Source organism: Zygotorulaspora mrakii, chromosome 8 (assembly GCF_013402915.1).
Source record: "Zygotorulaspora mrakii chromosome 8, complete sequence".
Classification (NCBI taxonomy): Eukaryota; Fungi; Ascomycota; class Saccharomycetes; order Saccharomycetales; family Saccharomycetaceae; genus Zygotorulaspora; species Zygotorulaspora mrakii.
In genome coordinates this window covers 587,144-608,555 of record NC_050726.1, presented here as the reverse complement: position 1 = coordinate 608,555, position 21,412 = coordinate 587,144, and the positions used below count along the sequence as shown (strand labels likewise).

General features: G+C 39.2%; 6 protein-coding genes across 6 annotated transcripts; 5 read left to right on the top strand and 1 right to left on the bottom strand.

Moving 5' to 3' along the window:
* Positions 1 to 575: 575 nt before the first annotated feature.
* Positions 576 to 3,500, top strand: PHM7 (Phm7p; the record flags this gene model as incomplete). The annotated part of the gene is made up of 1 exon (XM_037290809.1): positions 576 to 3,500. The coding sequence occupies one exon, from the start codon at positions 576 to 578 to the stop codon at positions 3,498 to 3,500; it is 2,925 nt and encodes a 974-aa protein (XP_037146704.1).
* Positions 3,501 to 3,883: 383 nt separating this feature from the next.
* Positions 3,884 to 5,431, top strand: ATG34 (Atg34p; the record flags this gene model as incomplete). The annotated part of the gene is made up of 1 exon (XM_037290808.1): positions 3,884 to 5,431. One exon carries the CDS (start codon positions 3,884 to 3,886, stop codon positions 5,429 to 5,431), a length of 1,548 nt encoding a protein of 515 aa, XP_037146703.1.
* Positions 5,432 to 5,756: 325 nt separating this feature from the next.
* On the top strand, positions 5,757 to 7,070 carry SUP45 (translation termination factor eRF1; the record flags this gene model as incomplete). Its single annotated transcript, XM_037290807.1, has 1 exon — positions 5,757 to 7,070. One exon carries the CDS (start codon positions 5,757 to 5,759, stop codon positions 7,068 to 7,070), a length of 1,314 nt encoding a protein of 437 aa, XP_037146702.1.
* Positions 7,071 to 7,201: 131 nt separating this feature from the next.
* On the bottom strand, positions 7,202 to 9,526 carry MAK5 (ATP-dependent RNA helicase; the record flags this gene model as incomplete). The annotated part of the gene is made up of 1 exon (XM_037290806.1): positions 7,202 to 9,526. The coding sequence occupies one exon, from the start codon at positions 9,524 to 9,526 to the stop codon at positions 7,202 to 7,204; it is 2,325 nt and encodes a 774-aa protein (XP_037146701.1).
* A 159-nt stretch (positions 9,527 to 9,685) lies between these two features.
* On the top strand, positions 9,686 to 10,708 carry BMT2 (25S rRNA (adenine2142-N1)-methyltransferase; the record flags this gene model as incomplete). The annotated part of the gene is made up of 1 exon (XM_037290805.1): positions 9,686 to 10,708. One exon carries the CDS (start codon positions 9,686 to 9,688, stop codon positions 10,706 to 10,708), a length of 1,023 nt encoding a protein of 340 aa, XP_037146700.1.
* A 1,278-nt stretch (positions 10,709 to 11,986) lies between these two features.
* On the top strand, positions 11,987 to 21,376 carry HG535_0H03010 (RasGAP domain-containing protein; the record flags this gene model as incomplete). The annotated part of the gene is made up of 1 exon (XM_037290804.1): positions 11,987 to 21,376. One exon carries the CDS (start codon positions 11,987 to 11,989, stop codon positions 21,374 to 21,376), a length of 9,390 nt encoding a protein of 3,129 aa, XP_037146699.1.
* Positions 21,377 to 21,412: the final 36 nt, after the last annotated feature.

The window sequence follows — 21,412 nt, the reverse complement described above, 5'->3', positions numbered from 1 at the left end:
CGCGGATCTGATCTAAACTGAAGGTGCTTCATGGGACCGCAGGGACCCAAGGGACGCAGCCTCACAGCACTGAGCGACGCGCTGCCAGTAGACTGTCCACCAGGAGCACCGTGGTTTCACCGCAACCATTCAGGCGTTAAGGGCGGTCTCCTCGCTCGTTCTTGGCTCTCGGCGTTTCAGCACATTGCGATGCGATGCCCAAGGGACTTTTTCCATGCTTGACGCAAAGAATTTGCGTTTGCGCCAGAAAAAACACGGCAATGCAGACGCAGCTTTCTAGAAACAAACAACGTCAACGGTAGAAAGACAAGGTGAAAAAATAGAAATAAAAAAGTCCTTGCAGTGGCTGTGAATGTGACGTATTGGATGCATAGGTGGGAAGCGCATCTCGTTTTCTTGCTATTATTTGTTTATGTAAACATATATATTCTCAGGACGAGTTGTATTTGTGTCGGGCACCAGAGGAGGGTCTTGGGGTAACTTGTACTGGTCAGCAGCAGACCAAATAGCGGTATAAGTATCAGAACCTCGGTTTCAGTGTCGTTATCAGTGTCGCTTCAGCTCCAATAAAAAAGATGTCCGATAGCTCTGGTTCTTCGTCCGCATCTTCCACATCGGCGTTCGTCTCCTCGCTGATATTCAATGGTATCATAGCAGGTATTTTTATAAGTCTCTTTATGGCTTTTAGACCCAAAAACACAAGGGTGTATGAGCCAAGAACGCTCCCAGACGTGCAAACGGTCACGGAGGAGGAACGACTGCAAAGTGCGCCGCAGGGTATGGCTTGGATTCCGTATCTGATCTACAAGCCGCATTCGTATCTGATGCAGCATGCCTCGCTGGATGGTTATTTTTTTCTAAGGTACGTGGGCTTGGTCGCTTCGCTATCTGTCTTCACTTGTTTTCTGCTATTCCCGATTTTGTTGCCAGTCAATGCTACAAACGGGAATAACTATCCAGGCTTCGACCTACTTTCGTTCGCCAACGTTACCAATCATAACAGGTTCTACGCGCACGTCTTTCTGTCATGGCTATTCTTCGGCCTACTCATCTATGTCATCTACAAAGAGCTGTACTACTACGTGATGGTCAGACACGCGGTCCAGACTAGTCCGCTTTATGACAGTATGCTATCGTCAAGGACTGTGATTGTCACAGAGTTGAGCGGTTCGTCTGCGCAACCTGGTGAAATGGAAATGAGGTTCCCCAAGGCAAGCAACATCCTGTTTGCTCACAACCAATCTGAATTAATCGATTTGGTGAAGGACCGGTCGAAGAGCAGTATGAAACTTGAAAACGCGATCAACAAAGTCATCAAGAAATCTGTCAAGATGAGAATCAAGGCTGAAAAAAAAGATACGCTAAACGAGCTCTATAACGGTGGTACCAAACCAGAAGACGATCTGGAAACATATATCCCTCACGGCAAAAGACCCACACACAGATTGGGAAAATACAAATTACCATTCTTGGGCACCAAAGTTGACACCCTTGATTATTCTCGTGAGCATATTAGTGAGCTAAACGAAAAGATTCATGAACAACAGAACGATTGGAATTCAAGGGATACTTTGCCGGTGTGCTTCTTGGAATTTGATACTCAATTGGAAGCTCAAAGATGTTTTCAGTCATTGGAATCTATAATGGGTTCAAAGTCGTTTGGGAAACGCATGATTGGTGTCGCACCAGATGATGTTAACTGGGAAAACGTTAATTTCACGAAGAACAAAAGACGTGCATTAAAAACGGCGGCTAATACTTTTTTGACTCTACTAATTATATTTTGGGCTATTCCAGTTGCTGTTGTTGGTTGTATCTCTAATGTTACGTTTCTAGAAGACAACGTTTTTTTTTTAAATTTCCTCAGAAATGTTCCTCGCGTCATATTGGGCCTGATTACCGGTATCGTTCCGTCACTGGCTCTGTCAATTTTGATGTCATTGGTACCGGTTTTCATAAAGAAAGCTGGTACACTCAGTGGATCAATTTCTTCACAGGAAACTGAGTCGTATTGTCAAGCATGGTACTATGCATTTCAGGTTGTTCAAGTTTTCTTAATTACTACCGCAACTTCATCAGCCTCTTCAACAGTAGTTGCAATTATCAATGATCCAAGTTCCGCAATGGTTTTATTAGCTCAAAACCTCCCTAAAGCTTCCAATTTTTATATTTCATACTTTTTGGTTCAAGGTTTACTTATCCCTACAGGTGCTTTATTTCAAGTGGCCAATTTGATCTTAAGCAAAGTATTAGGCAGAGTATTAGATTCAACTCCAAGGCAAAAATGGAATCGTTACAATACATTATCGAAACCAAGTTGGGGCGTTATTTATCCCGTTATTGAAATTTTGGTTTGCATATGGGTTTGTTACGCCATCATTGCTCCCTTAGTTTTAATTTTCAGCTCAATGGCATTATGTTTCATGTATTTGGCTTATCTTTACAACATCAACTTTGTTATGGGATTTTCATTCGATTCAAGAGGAAGAAATTACCCAAGGGCTCTGTTCCAAATCTTTGTTGGCATTTACTTGAGTGAGGTATGCTTGTTAGGTCTGTTCATTATGGGCAAGGCATGGGGTCCATTGGTGCTTGAAGCTATCATCATTCCGTTAACAGTACTTGCACATTTATATTTCAAACGCAGATTTATTCCATTATTTGATGCTGTCCCCTTGAGTGCCCTACGTTTGGCAAGAGGCGCAAAAGGTTTAGAATATCCTCATAAAGATCAAGGTTTAAAAGAGATCGCAGAAGTATCCAAAGAAGCTAAGAAAGCTTTCGATGATAATGAAACTGGTGGTGTTCTACGTCCGGCAACCTCGGCAGAATTAAAGAAAGCTCATTTAATTAATGATGTGGATACAGTCTCAGAAAAACCTGCAAAGTCTTACAGTGAAAATAGAAGATCAAGTACAGATTCAGACGGTGCTGACACAAAAAGAGGTTCTGCAATTGTCAAAAAGACTACTTTGACGAGCGGTTCGGATTCTGTCCAGGGGAAATCTACTTTTGCCCCAGATGTTAAAAATCTACCAAGAGAACACATTGGCGAGAATGTACTTCATGTCGGTGCTATCGAAGAGAATGCAGATGCTGGAAAAGTTTATGCTGATCCACGGGCTATCGTAACAACTCCACAGTCGTTCCCATCTAACATCAACAAGTCTGAACATTTCAAACAAAGAGTGATAAACTTCTTCTCACCCTCCATGAATTATCCTTTTGGAACCGTGAGAACAAGATTACCCTTGGTTTACAATACAGTTGTCGAATATGACGACGAATTTACTGAAACCGCTTACACAGACCCATCAGTCAGCGAAAAAGATCCAAAGATTTGGATATGTCACGATGAATTAGGTCTGTCCAAGCAACAGATACAGGAGGCGTCTGCTAAGAATATCGATGTCATTGATGACTTCACAAAATTTGATGAAAAGGGTAATTGTGAATTCTTATTTAATCCTCCTGATTACGAATTGCCTGCTAAGAAATAATAGCAGAGATGTTCCGCGTCAAATTTGATTGTGCTTTACTATTTAATCCGACTTTATTCTTGACTGTTATATTTTCAACTAAATATACTTCTCCATCTAATTATTAATGTATTAACTATCTCTATTCTTTTTTATTCTAGAGCATTTACCTTATCGTTCTTATAATATTTCTTTTTAGTAGTTTGTATGTATTTTCAATTGGAGCGATGTGCTGCATTACGACCTCAAGGTACCTTTAGGCGATAAGGGACAAAAATATAAATAAAGGGATGTTTAAATACATCTTAACCTATTTCCAAAGAAACTGTTTACAAGAGGCAGATTGACAACGCAGGTTATTGACAGTTTCTTGGAAGTCAGAGAGACATATAAAAGTTGTAGTAATGGTTGGAGCCGGTGTTGTTTATGGTAGACGTGGTGAAGTGTTCGAGGAGAGAAAAGGCTCCTTAAATGACTTCATTCGGTCCACCTTCGAAATTGAAGACGTATTCAAGACCAAGCTTGTTATGGGCAGATGTATCTGTCATGGAAAGAAGACTCTTGAGACAGATCTTTTGCTGGACGATCAAGAGAGCGCTATGAAGTTCTTGTCTTCGCAAAGATGCAATTCTAAGCCACATATTCTGCTGATATATGATAAGCATGACGATTCGAGTTGGGAAACAAATCAGAAACAAAATAAAGACCAGATTAAAGAAGAAGTTAAAGAGAACAATGTTACTATTTCAAAAAATCAGTGGAATGAGTTAGTTTCATCCATCAAGAAGGTGGAATTATTGCTTGAGAAACAGCAGGAAGAGGGTGAGGAGAAAACCAAGGGGCAGGAAAACAAGCCATTCCATGCCAACATTTTCTGCGACGGATGTTCTTCACCACAGGATGCCGACGCAAAGGAGATTTGTGGAGTAAGGTACAAGTGCTTGACATGCCCAAACTTTGATCTTTGTTCCGAGTGCGAAGACAGCGGTTTTGAAAATGGTTATCACAAGGGAAATCACAATATGATCAAAATCAAAATGCCTGCCTATCTAGACATTGGGTCTCATTCGAGAAACTGGGGAAGAATTCGCCAACAGTGCAAAGCAAAATCCAAAAGTGACAAGGAAGTTGTCATCGATATTCCAGAAGAAGAAAAAGAGCTATTTGAAATGTTCGGTGATATAGATAAGTTGAAGGAAATAGCTAAAGGATACAAGTCCTACAAGAAATGGGTTGAAGATCACGGAGGCGAGGAAAAGGTATCTGATATTTTAAGGAATTCTTTGAATGCTCATACTAATGATAGCGCTTCATCCAACAGTTTCAACAGACCCAAAACCGTCAAGAGAAGGTATCATACTGCATCTAAGGTGAAGCATAGTCCTGTAAAAGTGGAAATAACGAGAAAGGATACTACTGTGTTCTTCAAATTGTTCAACAGGAGTAAAAATAATATTCCTGGTGGTTTCTCGTTAGTCTACTCTGTATCGGACAGTGAGGTTCCAGAACTTTCTCAAAATGCCGAACACACATTTTCGGAGATATGCAACTTAACGATGGGTCCACATGAGCTATTAGTCGATCATACCAAGACTTTAAGATTCAATTTTTACCCCAGAGTAGCTGAAACTTTGAATTTCGAAAAAGGAGACATCAAAATCGTTGATCCGAACAATCGAACTGTATACAGCTCCACGAAATGCGAGCTGTCAGGAAAGAGTCACACCTTTTTTTTGAAAAAGCTGCATGATATTTCAGATTTTTCGAACAGTTTACAGACCTATGTGGATACCACGTCTAGCCCCGAGACATGTCAGCTTCTTGAAAAGGAGCAATACTCCGATGGTGTCATCAGCTCTAATGTGACTAATGATGATGAGACCATTCATTCTGGATCTAGTCAAGATTCAAATTGGGACGAATACGACTTTTTAAGTGAAAGCGACGTATGAAATGGTCCTAAAAATCATCTTTCGATCAACTGCAACGAAATAAGTTATCCAATAGGAGCATCCTGCCTTAAAATATGTCATTTTTAGTACAAATATTTTAATCTTTTGTATCAATGTAGTTTATCTCTTTCAGTATGTCACGTGAGGTATCGATCAATTCAATCAATTTCTTACTACTGAAGTTTGTACTTTTTTTGCTGAAGAAAACTGAAAATTTTTCGGAAAACACCTATTAACTATTGAAATGATGAGTTATTCCTATGAATTATGTAGGCAAATAATCGTTATAGCACTTGATTCTTTGATATAAAAGTATTCAACAATCATGGAGACAGAGGCTGAAAAAAATATTGAGATCTGGAAAGTCAAAAAGCTTATTAAGTCTTTGCAAGAAGCCCGGGGTAATGGTACGTCCATGATTTCTCTTGTTATACCACCTAAGGGTCAAATATCTATGATTCAAAAGATGCTAACGGATGAATATGGTACAGCATCTAACATTAAATCTAGAGTTAACCGTCTATCCGTGCTTTCTGCCATTACATCTACACAACAAAAGTTGAAACTATATTCTAAAGTACCACCAAATGGTTTAGTTCTTTACTGTGGTGATATGATTACTGATGAAGGAAAAGAAAAAAGAGTCACTTTCGATATCGAACCATATAAACCAATCAATACATCGTTGTACTTGTGTGACAATAAATTTCACACAGAGGTCTTATCAGAGCTTTTAGAAGCTGACGAAAAATTCGGTTTCATTGTCATGGATGGTCAAGGTACTCTGTTTGGTTTGCTATCAGGTAATACAAGAACTGTTCTGCACAAATTTACTGTTGATTTACCAAAAAAGCATGGTAGAGGTGGTCAATCTGCTGTTCGTTTTGCACGTCTGAGAGAAGAAAAGAGACATAATTATGTTAGAAAAGTATCCGAGGTTGCAGTACAAAATTTCATTACAGATGACAAGATCAACGTCAAGGGATTAATCTTGGCAGGTTCTGCTGACTTTAAAACCGATTTGGCCAAATCTGAAATGTTCGATCAAAGATTGGCCTCAAAAGTTATAAAAATTGTTGATATCTCTTATGGTGGTGAGAATGGATTTAACCAAGCCATTGAGCTTTCTGCGGAAACTCTATCAAATGTTAAATTTGTGCAAGAGAAGAAACTTTTGACAGATTATTTCGATGAAATCTCTCGTGACACAGGTAAATTCTGTTACGGTATTGATGATACGCTGAAGGCTTTAGAACTGGGTGCTGTGGAAAAATTAATTGTTTTCGAGAACTTAGAAACCATTAGATACGTATGCAAGGATTCTGAAAATAAGGAAGTACTGAAGTTCGGGGAACCAAATCAAGGTGATAAATCTTTTGCTATTGATAAAACCACTGGTCAAGAGATGGAAACTGTAGATGAACAACCATTTGTCGAATGGCTTGCTGAGAATTATAAGAATTATGGTGCCACTTTGGAATTCATCACAGATAAATCTTCTGAAGGTGCTCAGTTCGTTACAGGTTTTGGTGGTATTGGTGCGATCTTACGTTATAAAGTCAATTTTGAACAATTAGCAGATGAATCAGAAGATGAATACTACGATGAAAATGAAGGTTCTGATTACGATTTCATTTAAGCATAGCCAGTTGTGTGAGGACCCAAGTATTCCTACATCTTTTGGCTCAATTTGTAAAATATTTTTTTCGAATGCTGAAACACTTAACAGTACATATATGTATATATAAGTAGATATATGAACAAATGATGTTAATTTTTTCCTTTTTTTCTCTTCTTATTTTTCAAGAGGTCTAAGAGGCCTTGTTTATCTTGACCAATGATTGTATCATGTCCTCTTTTTTTAACCATATCATCAGCTAAATTTACAAGTCCCCCAGTGAGATATTTTTTTCTCATATCTTTTCTTAATGGTGTATGCAGCAATCGTTTCAATTCTCCTCTAATATTTTTCAAGTTATCTTTACTCATAGTCTTTCCCAATTTCTTTAATTTATTCTTTGCCAAGATAATATCTTTTCCTTCATTGTCGGAGTCCACATCCATACCTAGGTCATCAGCAGCCTTCTTCAACCAATCTCCCTCTTTTCGCAATGAAGTGGATATTAAGTCATGGTCAGCCAATTCACTAGCTAAACGACACCGATCTCTTAACTGCTTTACAATGTCTGGTTCTATCGGTAATAGCGGTACTGCCTTTTGCCATTTTTTATATTTTACAAATCCACTCTCTTTTTTACCGGCTAATAACTTCCTCAGTTTTCTCAATGGTCCTTGGGCTTCTTCTGGTGAGCAGATCATAACCGAAACACCTTCTTTCTCTGCACGTGCGGTTCTACCTGATCTATGAATGTAAACATCTGCGGTACGAGGTAAATGATAATGAATAACGTGTTGAATATCAGATATATCTAAACCCCTTGCAGCAACATCACTCGCTATTAATACGGTAGACTTGCCAAGTACTTTGTTCTTTTTCAGTTGTTCTTGATATCTTTCCAAATTTCTTAGCCTAGCTTTCTGTGTCATTGAGGAATGTATCTGGAAAGTTGATACTTGTAAATTATTCAAAGTTGCATTTAATTTTTTCACCGACTCAATCGCATTACAGAAAATTAATGTAGAACCCGGATACATTGTAACGAAATAATATGAGTACAAATCACGCTCCAAAGGTCCACATTCAATTAGCGATTCCTTGATTTGCTTGTTCATCATTCCATCAGAGTTTGTATCAATTATAGTCGGTTTTGACTTGAAATTGATTTTCTGCATTAAATGTCTCAAAACCAGTTCCATTTCACTAGTATTGTCATTCTTTGAATCCTTTTTCCACGTTACATTCGATAACTTACCGAATAGATCCATGGAAAATGTTGCCGAGAAAATCATCGTCTGCCAAGCTTCTTTCTTGGAACCTTTTCTCGCTATGGTAAGATGTTTTAAAATTTTTTCAAATTCATCAAAGTGACCATCTTGTAATAATCTATCAGCCTCATCAAGTACCAAAGTTTTGATATTGGCACATCTTTTGAGAAATGAGTCATTCTTTTCAATTAATTCTAAGAATCTACCTGGAGTAGCTACAACGATTCTACCACTTCCCTCATAATTAAGTAATCTTTGCTGCTTTTGAATTGAGAGACCACCTGTAAGTGACACAATGCAATATGGTGTTTTTTTTACCACTAATTCTGCCATATTCTGTAAATGCTTTGTTACTTGTTGAGCCAATTCCCTCGTTGGAGTGAAAATTAAGCCTATAGGGTCGACTGAGCTTTTACTTTTGACTAAACTCTCCAAAATTGGTATACCATATGCCAATGTTTTACCGGAGCCAGTTGCTGCCTTACCCATTATATCTTGTTCTTGCATTGCAACAGGAATAGCTCTTTTCTGTATCTCTGTTGGATGTATAAATCCGTTCTTGGCCAATCCATGCAAAGTGATTACAGACAGAGGACATAGAGAAGTCCATTCCGGTAATTCAGCTATTGTGACGTCATCTAAAACAACATCCGCACTGAAGACATTTTCTTGTAACTCGTCAACGCTTGCTGCAGTACCATCAACCTTTGGATCTTCCGGCTCTTTCGGCTCTTCCTTTTCGTCCGCATGTTCCTCCTCTCTCTCTTCTTCGGAGTCCTTCTCCACTGCCTCTTCTTCCTCACTTTCACCACTGAATGAAGCCTCTTTCAGATCGTCCATATTTTTAAACTCTATCAATTCATCCGCTTTCGCATTCTTATTGTCCTGAGAACCACTTTCGCTCTCCTCACCTGTCTTGACTTTCTCATCCTTAGCAGCAAACAAAACTTTCCCATTAACAACTTTGACGTCCACGCCATCAATTTCTTCTAAGCCATAAAATCCCCCAAAATCATCAAGAGTATCTGGAATATCAACGGATTTCCATTTCAAATCCGAATCACGGACCAGCTTTGTACCATGCTCTTTTTGGTTTCCTTTGGGAATTGCCTTGGTATTTCTCCCGGTGTTTCCCTTGGATGTACTTTTGGATGAGCCCTTGGCTGTGCCCTTCTTGAAACGCTTCAACAACGCCCTATTAGCCGCCATTTTGCCCTATCCATGTGTAATCAATCATCTGGTCTCATTTCATCTCATCTCATCTCATCATTTTTCTTGTATACCGAAAATTTTTCGAAGTGAAAAAAAGAAGAGCCCACGAACGAAACGATTCGACTCGACCGTGAAGAGCAGAGCGGCAGATTCCCGATGCTCTCGAAGAAGAGGAAAAGCATCACTGGCAACAAGGTTGCCAAATTCGGCAGCACTACTATAAAACCAAGCAAAGCACGCCGAATCATCAGAAAATTCCATGTGCTAATCAATAAGAGAAAGATTATCTGCGATGAGCTGGGCATCACTCTGGACAGCAATGACGAAAAAAAGAACCTTGCAGCAATCGCAAGTCAAATAACTGCCCTGGACAAAACGCAATTCAAGAAGGGACTCGACAACACCGGCTTCCTCAAGTCTTCACAGTCGGACCTACCATCACGTGACCTAATGCTACAGAACTTGGGCTACATTACCAGTCAAATAACAACCGAAGGCGGACTGGCGACCTACCAAATGGCGAGCCGTAACGGCCAATCGACCGATCGGGGTGGTGACTCGTCAAAAAAACTCGTCCAATGGTTGCGAGAGCTAAGAACTGCCAAAAACTCCGGTCCAGCGCTCGAAATTGGCTCGCTAAGTTGCGAAAACGCAATATCGAAGAGCGGCATCTTCAACCCGGTAATACGCATTGATCTCAACAACGCAAACGACACGCGGGGCATAACCAAACAAGATTTCATGCTGCGGCCACTGCCAAAGGAAGAAACTGACACCTTCGCCCTCGTTTCCTGCTCACTGGTGCTCAATTTCGTGCCCACGCCGTCGGAACGGGGCGAAATGATAAAGCGACTGCCCCAGTTCATCAAGCCAAACGGTTACTGCTTCCTCGTGCTGCCACTGCCATGTATGGAGAACTCAAGATACATCGATAAGGAGCATTTCACAAAAATGATGCAAAGTCAAGGGTTCGAACCCGTGCGGTGCCACGATTCCCAAAAACTGTGTTATTTCCTTTTCCGTCTGCGACACAAAGACGCAAGCGCGTGTGCTAATGCGAATAAAAAACAAGATGCGGCGTTGCCATTCGACAGCTTTTCCAAAGTAAAACTACATGATGGGCCCAACAGGAACAATTTTTGTATAGTTATCGAACCGACCGACACCTCCACATACTGAGTGTCCACCTTAGCAACGGTCAAGACTGTACATAGCTTACTACTCTAACCACTCTAACCACTCTGTACTCTGTACTCTGTACTCTGTACTCAACTCTGTCCTCTTGTCGCTTCGTAAGCTCCTGAACATTACGTGTCACGTGTAATGCCAGCGGGCACCCAGAACGTGATGTTCACTGTGTGTATCTGTGCACTCGAACGAGAGCATATCGCCGCAAGGATACTGGCACCGAGCAGAGTCTGATATCTCCGATAAATAGTGCGACCCAGCCTGTTGGGGGGTCCAGTCCAGTGGAGGTGAAATGTCATTATCGGGGGCCGTTGGAGCAAACAATGGAGTGGTGTCCGGAGGTGGGCTGGACACTTTTATTTGCCAAGGACACAAAAATGCGGAACACAGGCCGGAAGGACGGAGACCGGAACGGACGATTTGCCGAACGGAGAAAGACGGTTTTTACGCTTCGTTGTAGCAAAAAAAGGAGAATAGCCAGAGCGCGCACCACGAACGTACAAAGGGGGCGGCAGGCTGCACGGCTGTTCCCCGCACGCTATACCTGCATCCCAAAAAGGTGATGGATAAAAGAAACGAGAATAAAGCCTGGTTTCTTTTTCCGTACATCTGCTATCTCCATTTTCGGACAAAGTGGGGGTTGCTGATAAGAGCGGTGAGACTTTGGAAAAGACAAACAAAAGAAGAGAAAAAAGAAATGATTTTGTTGGAGTTGGGAAAAAGTGATATGGCGGATGAAATGAAGTTTTGGGAGCGGGAAAATGAGATTGTTTTTTAGATCATTCAAAATTGACACCGAAAATGAAATGGAAATGTAAAGCAAGTATAACGAGTGAAGCCGGTGAAAACAGGTAAAGGTAAATCAACAACCGCTCAAGGACAAAAATTTTCGACAAAGAAATCCATACTTCTCGAGGTGGAGGAGAAAAAGCTAGTTGTTGAAGTAAAAGTAACACATTGCGTCTGTGTGTGTCCGTGAGTGAGCAAGTTTGGTTCAATCTGTCATATCTGTGGCGATAAGCTGGCGAACGAGTGAGCGAAGTTCAGCGTCTAAGTTTTAGTAGTTTGTGAGCATTTTTATTCGGCTGCGCCATAGCAACGAACAGTGATCGGCGAGTAGACAACACGGGAGTGACGCAATAGGTGAAGGTTCATCATTTTCAAGACAAAGGGCGACTCGAGATAGGAGTTGCGAGGTCTTCTGTAGGCGAATAAGACAGTATTGGCGGGTGCCCCCTTGGTTGTTTCTGAGCGAGCACGACGACGAGCATGAGTACAAGCGCTAGCACGAGTTCCAAGGCGAACTCAGAGGCGGCATCAGGGTCGAACGACAAAGTCAATATGATAAAAGCGCTGTTGAAGCATTTATATGTGGATAGAATCCTGCCGATATTGCCGATCGAGTCAGGCTTACAAACGTATTCACAGGTGGAATGCGATGAAGCATTTGTTAGATGCAGATCGGTTGTGCTGGATATCTCGGTGAATCAGAACCTCAACAGGGTGGTGGAGACAAATTTGGATACCATTGAGATCATTTTGCAAGGCGAGACGATCATTTCTAATAAGCTGTCGACGGAAGCCATCCAGTCGGTCCTGGTCCTTCTCAGGTTATTGAGCGACAACTTGGATTACTACTGGGACAATTTAGACTCAAGGAGGAAAGCGGCAGAGCTCGGTGAGCAAAATGACACGCACGAAAAGCAAAACAGATCATTCACTGGATCTGTTGTTGGTTATTCGACTCACAGATCAGGGTTTCATGCAACTGCGCCACCACCTTTGGATTCGGAGATTGCTGCTAAGTTACTCGATATTTGTTCGAGATTAAAATTCAATACAAACACTTTGAATGTGCTTTTGGGAATGTCGTATCATCTGTATGGTAATTCTTCAGTTGTGACTTCTAACATTTTACCAAATTATCAATATTTTTTGAAACAAAACGATTACCCAGAATATACTGTTAAGGTTGATCGCACTTTAGATTATCTGTTCAGATTTATTGCGGCATCAAATCCAGTAGAATTTTCAAGATATATCCGAATGACAGTTTTAAAACCGTTACTTGAGAATCATCAAAGTATCGAATCAAAAATTATTCAGCATGTTGAATTATTCGGTTGCTACTATGTTACTTCTAAAAGTCTTTTGAAATTTTTAGAAATGGTAAAAGGTTTATCGAACTCAATCAAGAAGACAATATACCATTGCTATTTACTCCTATGTGCTTCAAAGGCTTTAATCTTTTGGATGTTATCAAGACCAAGGGACTATTGTTCTTTAATTTATTCCATGAGAAGAGTTTCTACTGGATCAACAAACAACACTCATTCTTCTATTGGGAATCTAAATTCAACAAATTCATCTTCTTCAATACCGGTACAATCACCAGTGGCAAATCAAATTCTAGATTCATCAGGTATTAATGCAAACGCAATGGCGTCATCACTTTATCATACCCAAACGTCAATTAGCGGTAATAATAATAGCAATCACAATCAGGATCGTAATCATAATCATAATCATAGTCATAATCATAATCACAACCATAACCGTAACCATAATAATAATCATAATAATAATGTTAACGATAGCAAGACCATCACTGGTTTGCGTAATAATGATAAAAGTCAATCTCAGTCTGCCTTCATGGGTAATGAACGCAGGAGCACTGCTCAAACAACGACAATAGCGCCGAAAACGGCCATAACAACAACAGCAACAACAGCAACAACAGCAAGTTCTTGGCAACCATCAGATGCAGTTATAAATTTGGAATCCGATTCAGACTATGTTAGATTGGTTTCACAACTTTCAATATCACTATTTGATGACATTTATTCAACGTTCAATGTTTCCACCTTACTTACTACCGTGTCAAATCATGGGACCCCGACACCACAAACAGCATCGTCAACATCTCAACAGTCACAACTACTCCAGGCGTCTTTACTACAGGGTACTCCATCAAATGCATTTCCATTCTCAGGTCCATTTTCGCCACCTTTATCATCTAATATTCCACCATCATCATCATCACCGACAAATTTGATTTCTTCTCCTGGTAGTGATAAAAGTCAAAATGTTTACCCCGAGGCAACTGCTGAATCGACGGGATTGTATTCCTTAAGTTTTGATGATGCATCTAGTAATTCAACAAAAAAAAACCTCGATACGGAGTTGAATTTACAGTCACAACCCGAAGTACCTCATTTTGATAACGTTTTGGATCTTTATACTACTCTAGACGAAAATGAATCGATTTCTCACACAGCAGTTTTGAGATTTCTTACGACACTTTCATTATTGGATGTTGATGTTTACGCAGAATTGAATTCGACTTCATTCAAAAATATACCGGATGTTAATAAAGTTGAGGAAACTATTGATATGTCAGAAATGGACGAAAAGGAAAAAAATCAAGGTGGGATAAAATATTTAGCACACGGTTTGAGAAAATTAACAATACTACCATCATCAAAAAAAAAGTGCATCAAATTTTTAACAATGTTATTGAGAAATTTAAACGGTTCACTTTTAGTTTCAGACGTTGCATTTTTAGACACTACAAGGGCTTTAACATCATTGGTGACTTTAACGGCGCCCATTTCTCTGATTGATTCTGATTTACACTGTGTCATATTCACAAACAGATTATTTCCAACCTTATCTGCAAATTTAAATTTGGGCAGGAATAGTTTTCCAGAAGCAACATTGAATGTTTCACTGCGTAAGAGTTTATTGCGTAATCCGTCTGTTTATGGAAGAATTCAAACAGAATTTTTCGCTGCAGGCATTCAAATTGATCAGGTACGATTTTTAAATCATTTGCAGTCCGATGAAATTATGAGACTTTCAAATTTAAGAAAGATCACTCTCTACACTGAAGGTTTTAGAGTTTTTTTTCAATTACCGTTAACAATGGAATTCCTCAAAATCACAGCCCAAAGGACTTCAGATTTTTTTAAGAGTTTATTTTGTTCTATCCCTGATACTTTATTGAAGGCTTGCCCCTATTTTGAAGAAGAGATTACTGATGTTATTACCGCCATTTTGGATGGCTCCATACTGAAAGAAATTGGGGAGAAGAGTATATTCAAAGATGGTGCGTTTTCAATACCTTCTCCAGTTAGTTTTGGTATACCATCACAGATGGTTGCAACGCAATCATCATCAAGTACTAGTGGAACAGATAATATTGGAACTCAAAACATATTACCAGTTATATCTAGTAGCTCAAGTTCATCAGAGGCAAGCTCAATCAATAGTACAGTCAGCCCACAAGACCAACAATTAGGAAATTTAATTGCACCAAGAGCTAGAAGGGTTTCAATGGCCTCTAGTTTTATCAAAAGAGCATCACTACTTTCATCACCAGGTGCTTCGGATGTAGAAAAATCTCAAGTTTCGCAACGTCCTCAAGTCGAGAATATTATAGGTTCGGGATCTATGCGGAATGCCAAGTCTCCATTGAGTCAAAGTCGGTCGAGAAGGGCTTCTGATGAAAGTCATCCAAAAATATCGAGATCTGTCAATCTTGCATCGCTTGCCAAAAGTGTACTTACAACAACATCTGATGAGCAGGATGATGCCAGAAGAATTATGGTTAACATTTTTAGTATCTTCAAAAGACTGGCAAGTTTTTTCATTCTTCCTCATGTCAGCAAAGTAGATGAAGCATGGGCATCAACAGATTTTAAAAATATTATCAAACCCATATTTGTTGCCATAATAGATAATGATAGGAGTCTACAGACAACAGCTCAATCCTTCATGGATATGCTGATAAACTATATGCCAGAGTTTGATGACGACAGTGGGTCTGACAATGTTTGCGGTTTTTATTTACTCAGCAGCTATACAATTACACTTTTCTCAACGGCATTATTCGATTTGAAACTGAAAAGCTCAAAAAGAGAAGTTGTATTAGATATAGTAGTGAAATTTCTCCAGGTAAGATCCAACCTAGCAAAAATTTTAGACAAATCAGATGTAAAGGGAGACTTATTGGAGGCTGAAAGAACTACTTTTCCATTGATATCCGGAACCTTAGGAAGGGCATTATTTGTCTCGTTGTATTTAGATAAGGGAAGTGTTCAAAAACTTATAAAAACTGCATACTTCGAGTATAGTCAGGCTATTAGATTTTATGAAAAGTCGATAGGCAATTTACCTATTGCTTTCGCAGATATGCTTGCATTTGCAGATGCAATGTCTCAAGATAATTACGTTGCTTCAGGATCTGTTGCTTTTCAAAGACGCTTACGGTTAAATCTATTGAAGTATATTAAACGTCCTGACCCCGTTCTTTTTGATGCAATGAATGTCATATATAGAAAATGGCTAGAACTTTCCCGAAATAAGGAATTTTCACAGGAAGAATTAGCAAATTTCAGAAGTTTTGCAGGAATAATTGCGTCAATGTGTGGCGTGTTACTTTCTATTGATGACGGGAGTTCCAATATACAGTTTCATGATCTGAAAATGCACGTAGCTAATGAAATGAACTACTTCATAAACAAGCAATGTCAATGGCTCAATAATGCGGACCTTCTCACCAGAGAAAATTCGAAGGATATCCTGAGCACAGAGCTTCATCCTTTAGCTTTCAAATTATTGTTTGCCAATTTGAAATCACGTTTAGACGAGTTGGAAGCTGTTGATCTCACAGAGCCGAAAAACTCCCTCTATTTTGTTTTACTAGAACAAATAATAACGATTGTGCGAACAATTTTGAAACGAGATGATGACGAACGAATTCTACTTTTATTCTCCTTGGATATTTTGGATTTCATCGATCAATTAATTGAAACAGTCTCCAAAATTCGTCATAGCTCAACCAAATTTTACAAGACGATTATTCATATGTCAAAAATGTTTGGTTCTATGGAGTCAGCGGAAGTTAGCTTGGGATTTGCAGGGCATTTTCTACTGAAGAATAAATGGTTGGATTTGGTTACTGGCTGGTTTCATCTTACAATTGTCAAAGACTATGATTTTGAAAACCTCCGTAAATCACACAGAGAAATGGATTTAAAGCGACGTGATATGGATATCCTATTCATCGACACGTTGATTGAGTCCTCTAAAGCTCTTTCATATTTAACAAAGAATCTTCCTCTTGAAGTTCCCGCATCGGTATCTGAAGAAGAATTGAAACGATCGAAGTCTGTTGTATTTGGAAATTTTTTCAACATATTGTTGAAGGGACTAGAAAAAAGTATGGACCTGGACAAATTTCCCGCTTCTCTCAAACATAAAATCACTATTTTAAATGATAACGTTATTATAGCTTTGACCAATCTATCAAATGCTAACGTCGATGCGGGTCTGAAAAGTTACTTGCCTATGGGATGCTCGAAAAATAACAACATAAGGCTGGCTTTTCTGAAGGTTTTTGTTGATATTGTGAATAATTATCCAACCCATAAGAATAATCCAGAGCAATCGGTAATAGCGGGATGCAACGATTTACTTTTGAACCTTATGGAGTACCCTCAGTTTGCGCTTAAAGCTATAACAGCTTGCCCTGCTAATGCTGTTGATTCCCTAGCTTCAGGATTTGTGACTGCGTTCGATAGTCGCAATGCTGCTCATGTAATCGTTTCAGCGCTTATAGTTGATGAAATCAAGAAGGCGCAACGGCACATGGATATTTTGAGAAGAAATAGCGGTGCTACCAGGGCATTGTCATTGTTTTCAAGATTAAAAGGAGCCAAATATTTAGAGCAAACTTTAACTCCAGTATTATTAGAATTGGTTGAGAACGATGACTCTTTTGATATAGATTCTAATATGGGAATTGACTGTTTTGTCAAATACATGACCAAACTAGTCGATTCCATTACAGATTCTGTTCGTTACTTCCCAGTTGAACTCTTTTTCATCTGTCAGGTTATTTACAAGTCAGTAAAGGAGAAAGTCCCTGATTACGCCTATGTCGCTGTCGGATCTTTCGTGTTTCTGAGATTTTTTTGTCCCGCATTAGTAAGTCCTGAATCTGAAAATATAATAAATGTTTCACAAGTCAAGTACAAGCGTTCATTTATCAGCTTAGCCAAGGTTATTCAAAGCATAGCCAATGGTACTGATAATATAAATAAATGGTCGTGTTTAGCGTCACAAAATGACTTTTTGAACGAATGTCGAGACAGAATTTTCAAATTTTTGAAGGAAATATGCAGGACTGATCGCAGCATTGATATTCCCATAAATAGGGACTCTACTCCCGTGCAGTTTGAATTTAACTTTCTGCATAAGTTTTTGTATCAGCATGAATTACACATTAGAAGAAACATTTTGAATAACATGAAGCATTCTGATGAGTTTGAGCTAGCAAAATACATCATTTTAATGGTGGACAAAAATATGGCTGTTATAGGTCAACCAAAAGTGGAATTCAGAAATGAGATCCCTGCATATATTATCGACCACATGGATGAATATCCACAGCTCTACGAATTCATGAGCCGACATGCTTTTAGGAATGTGGATGCTATAAACAATCATTCACCTTATGTTCGCGAATCGATGTCACCCGACGGCCTGCCAGTGCTTACTTTAACATTTGGTAATTTTAATAGTGGAGGAATCGATATAGATACTGTTGTCTACAGGACGTTTCAAATATATGCTCGACTATGGCCAGTGAAGCACTATATACTTTTAGACTGTACTTCGTTTGATAACAAAGAAGTTGACGTTGTAAAGCTCACATCGTTATTCACTGGTCTACTTCCTCCACTTGCAATTAGGAACTGTAAAGGTTATTTCTACTTCAATGTAACCGAGTCCTTCATAATAGCATGGGAAGACCTGTTTGATGCCAGTAACCCTTATGTGTTCAACAAGGTTCCTCATCATTTCATCAACAGTTATATGGACGCCGACTTTTCGAAATCACTGGGCATGTCAGGCAAAAGTCTGGAAGTTCTACAAGACGTGCGTGTTTCTTTACATGATATTGCATTGTTTGACGAAAGGTATAAAAGATTTACCCCAGTTTCTTTAAAAATTGGTAATAAGTATTTTCAGGTTCTTCATGAAACATCGAGGCAATATAAGATACAAGGCTGGGACAAGCTTCTCGATATCAAAATGAATGATGTTTACGAGATTTCGAATGTTTTATCTGTCAACCTATCGTCTACCACAGGGGTTGCCTCCGAGTTTACGGTTGATTTACAGGGTGGTATGATGTTAATTTTCTGCAGTTCAAAATATTTGGAGATTGTGAAAATGTTTTACTACGCCTTAGATAGACTGGAAGATGAATATGAATACGAAGCACCGGAGCGGGTGCAATTGATAAGTGAATCTTCCAATGATACTAATCTTACAGAACTGAAAGAGCGACGCCAGGTTATAGGTCACCTTGTTTTGATCGTCTGGGTTGGTTTACTGAACGAGGACGAGGCAATCAAAGGCATATCTTACAATTTGATGGCTGCTCTTCAAGATACATTCAATTTAAAATGCGGAATCAACTTGTGGCAAACACCAGAGGTTTTTGTTCCGTATGATTGTACAACATTTCTTTCTGTGATATCCCGATCCATCGCCAAGTCTGCTCCCGATCTAACAGTATACATTTGGAAGTATATGTTAGAGGGACTGGAAGGTAAAATTATACCACATGAATATATTCCACAGACGATAGTATGCTTATCTGATTGGATACCAAATCTTTACCATCATGTTTACATGATGGACGATGAAGAAGGTCCTGAAATTACGTCGCGTATAATTCGCTCATTAATTAGCCTATCAATTTCAATTCCAGGTTTTACGACAATTTACTTGCAACACATGTGGGTTCTACTAGCTGTTGATGGTAGCTTAACATCATTGATTGTGGAGGAAGTGATAAATTATGCTTTAGATAGAGATTCGGAGAATCGTGATTGGGAAAAGGCCATTTGCCTGTTCAATGGGTTGCCAACGGTTGATGTCGCATCCAATATTGTAGTAAGACTTATGAAAATGATCAAATCTTCTCTGCCATCTTTTACGGCAGAATCCTCCACTCAAAGCTGGTCAGAACTAACGATATTGGTCAAGACAAGTATACCCCTATTTTTTGAATCAACGCTTTTAGCCCAATTGTTCCTCCCTGAAACGCTATTTATCATCTCTTTATTAATTGATGTAGGGCCTACTGAAATCCGTTCCTCTCTGCACGAATTATTGATCAATATTTGCCATTCCTTAATCATAAATGATGCACTCAATGATGACCAAAGAAAAGTTCTAAATGAAGTCTGTGCAACTTTTTCACGACAAATGTCAAAGTTTATGTTTGGATTTAGTCAAGATAAAGGTCGTATATTACCGAGTTTTAACTCTTCCTCCTTTTCCAGCAAATTTGCAGCGCTGGAGCATTTCACCACTAATATTGTATTATTGATGGACAGTTCTTCAAAATCGGAATCTTCACACTGGAAGACAAGATTCAAAAAATATCTAATAGATGCCGTCTTTAATACTGATTCGTTCTTATCAGCCCGAGCCATGATGATTTTAGGTATTTTGAGTGCCAGTTCAGTTTCAGAGGTTCTCTGCAGAAGCTTATTGGGTGAAACCATGAAAATAACGGCTGTACCTCAGGTAAATGATGAGACGTTGTTTATATCTATTGCCCACACTTTCACCTACGGAAAACTTGTCGAAGGCTTAGACCCATCGTTAGACCTCATGAAAGAATTGTTTTGGTTAAGTACATCTCTTTCAGATTCAATAAACTCCGTGGTCTTTGAGGGTGGATTACTTTTCCTGACGAATTGTTTGAATCGCCTTTATAAGGTTTATTTTGAGAATAAGGAGGAACAACGTCTGATGTCTTCAATTCTCATGGATTCCCGTCAATTCGCGAGATCGTTACTTGATGCCCTGTCAGAATACGGTGAGGCTGTTTGGACGGAGAAAAACTTCTCTCATAATTTAATTGCAGTTATTAGCAGAGGACTTTCCATTCCTTTTGTGAAAGCCGAGGCACTGGATTGTCTGAGCTCGTTTTTCAAAAATGCTTACCGTGAACACCAACTCCATCCGGAGTCCACTCATTACTTAAGTCATATGTTCATACTGTTTCTTTTCCAATCCCCTGATCAGTTTGCAGTGGTTTTGGAGGAAGTTGGGTTTGTAGACGATGTCGTTGTTCTGAACGAGAATTACAATTTGCCCAAGAAGTTAGCTCTTTGGCTAAGCTCAGATGATGAATGCTCAGGCATAACTCTCTATCAAAGTGCTCTATTATTCAATAAAAGCATCTCAGACGAGCCTTCAAAGTTGAGGTACGTGCTTGTGATAAGATATTTAATCAACAAGAATTCAGTTTGTGTCTTCAAGATATATGGTGTTATTCGGGAGGAACTAAGGAGAATATCCAATATGGACATGAACTCAGATTGTGTTGCTGTATCTTTCGATATCATCAAATTATTGGTGAAGTATTCAGAGTTTAATGACTTGATAAAATACAATGAGAGAAGTCTGAGAGATATCAAAAAAAGGGGATTGGGTCCAATTATGAATATCAGGATTTTTGATCCAACATATGGAAATTCACTCACAGCCTTTGCAGATCATGAAGGAGTAATTTATCAAAAAAAGAAAATACTCACGATGATTTTGTGCAGAATGACATGTTATATATAATTGTTTGTAAACATTTAGATATGCGTCTAATATATC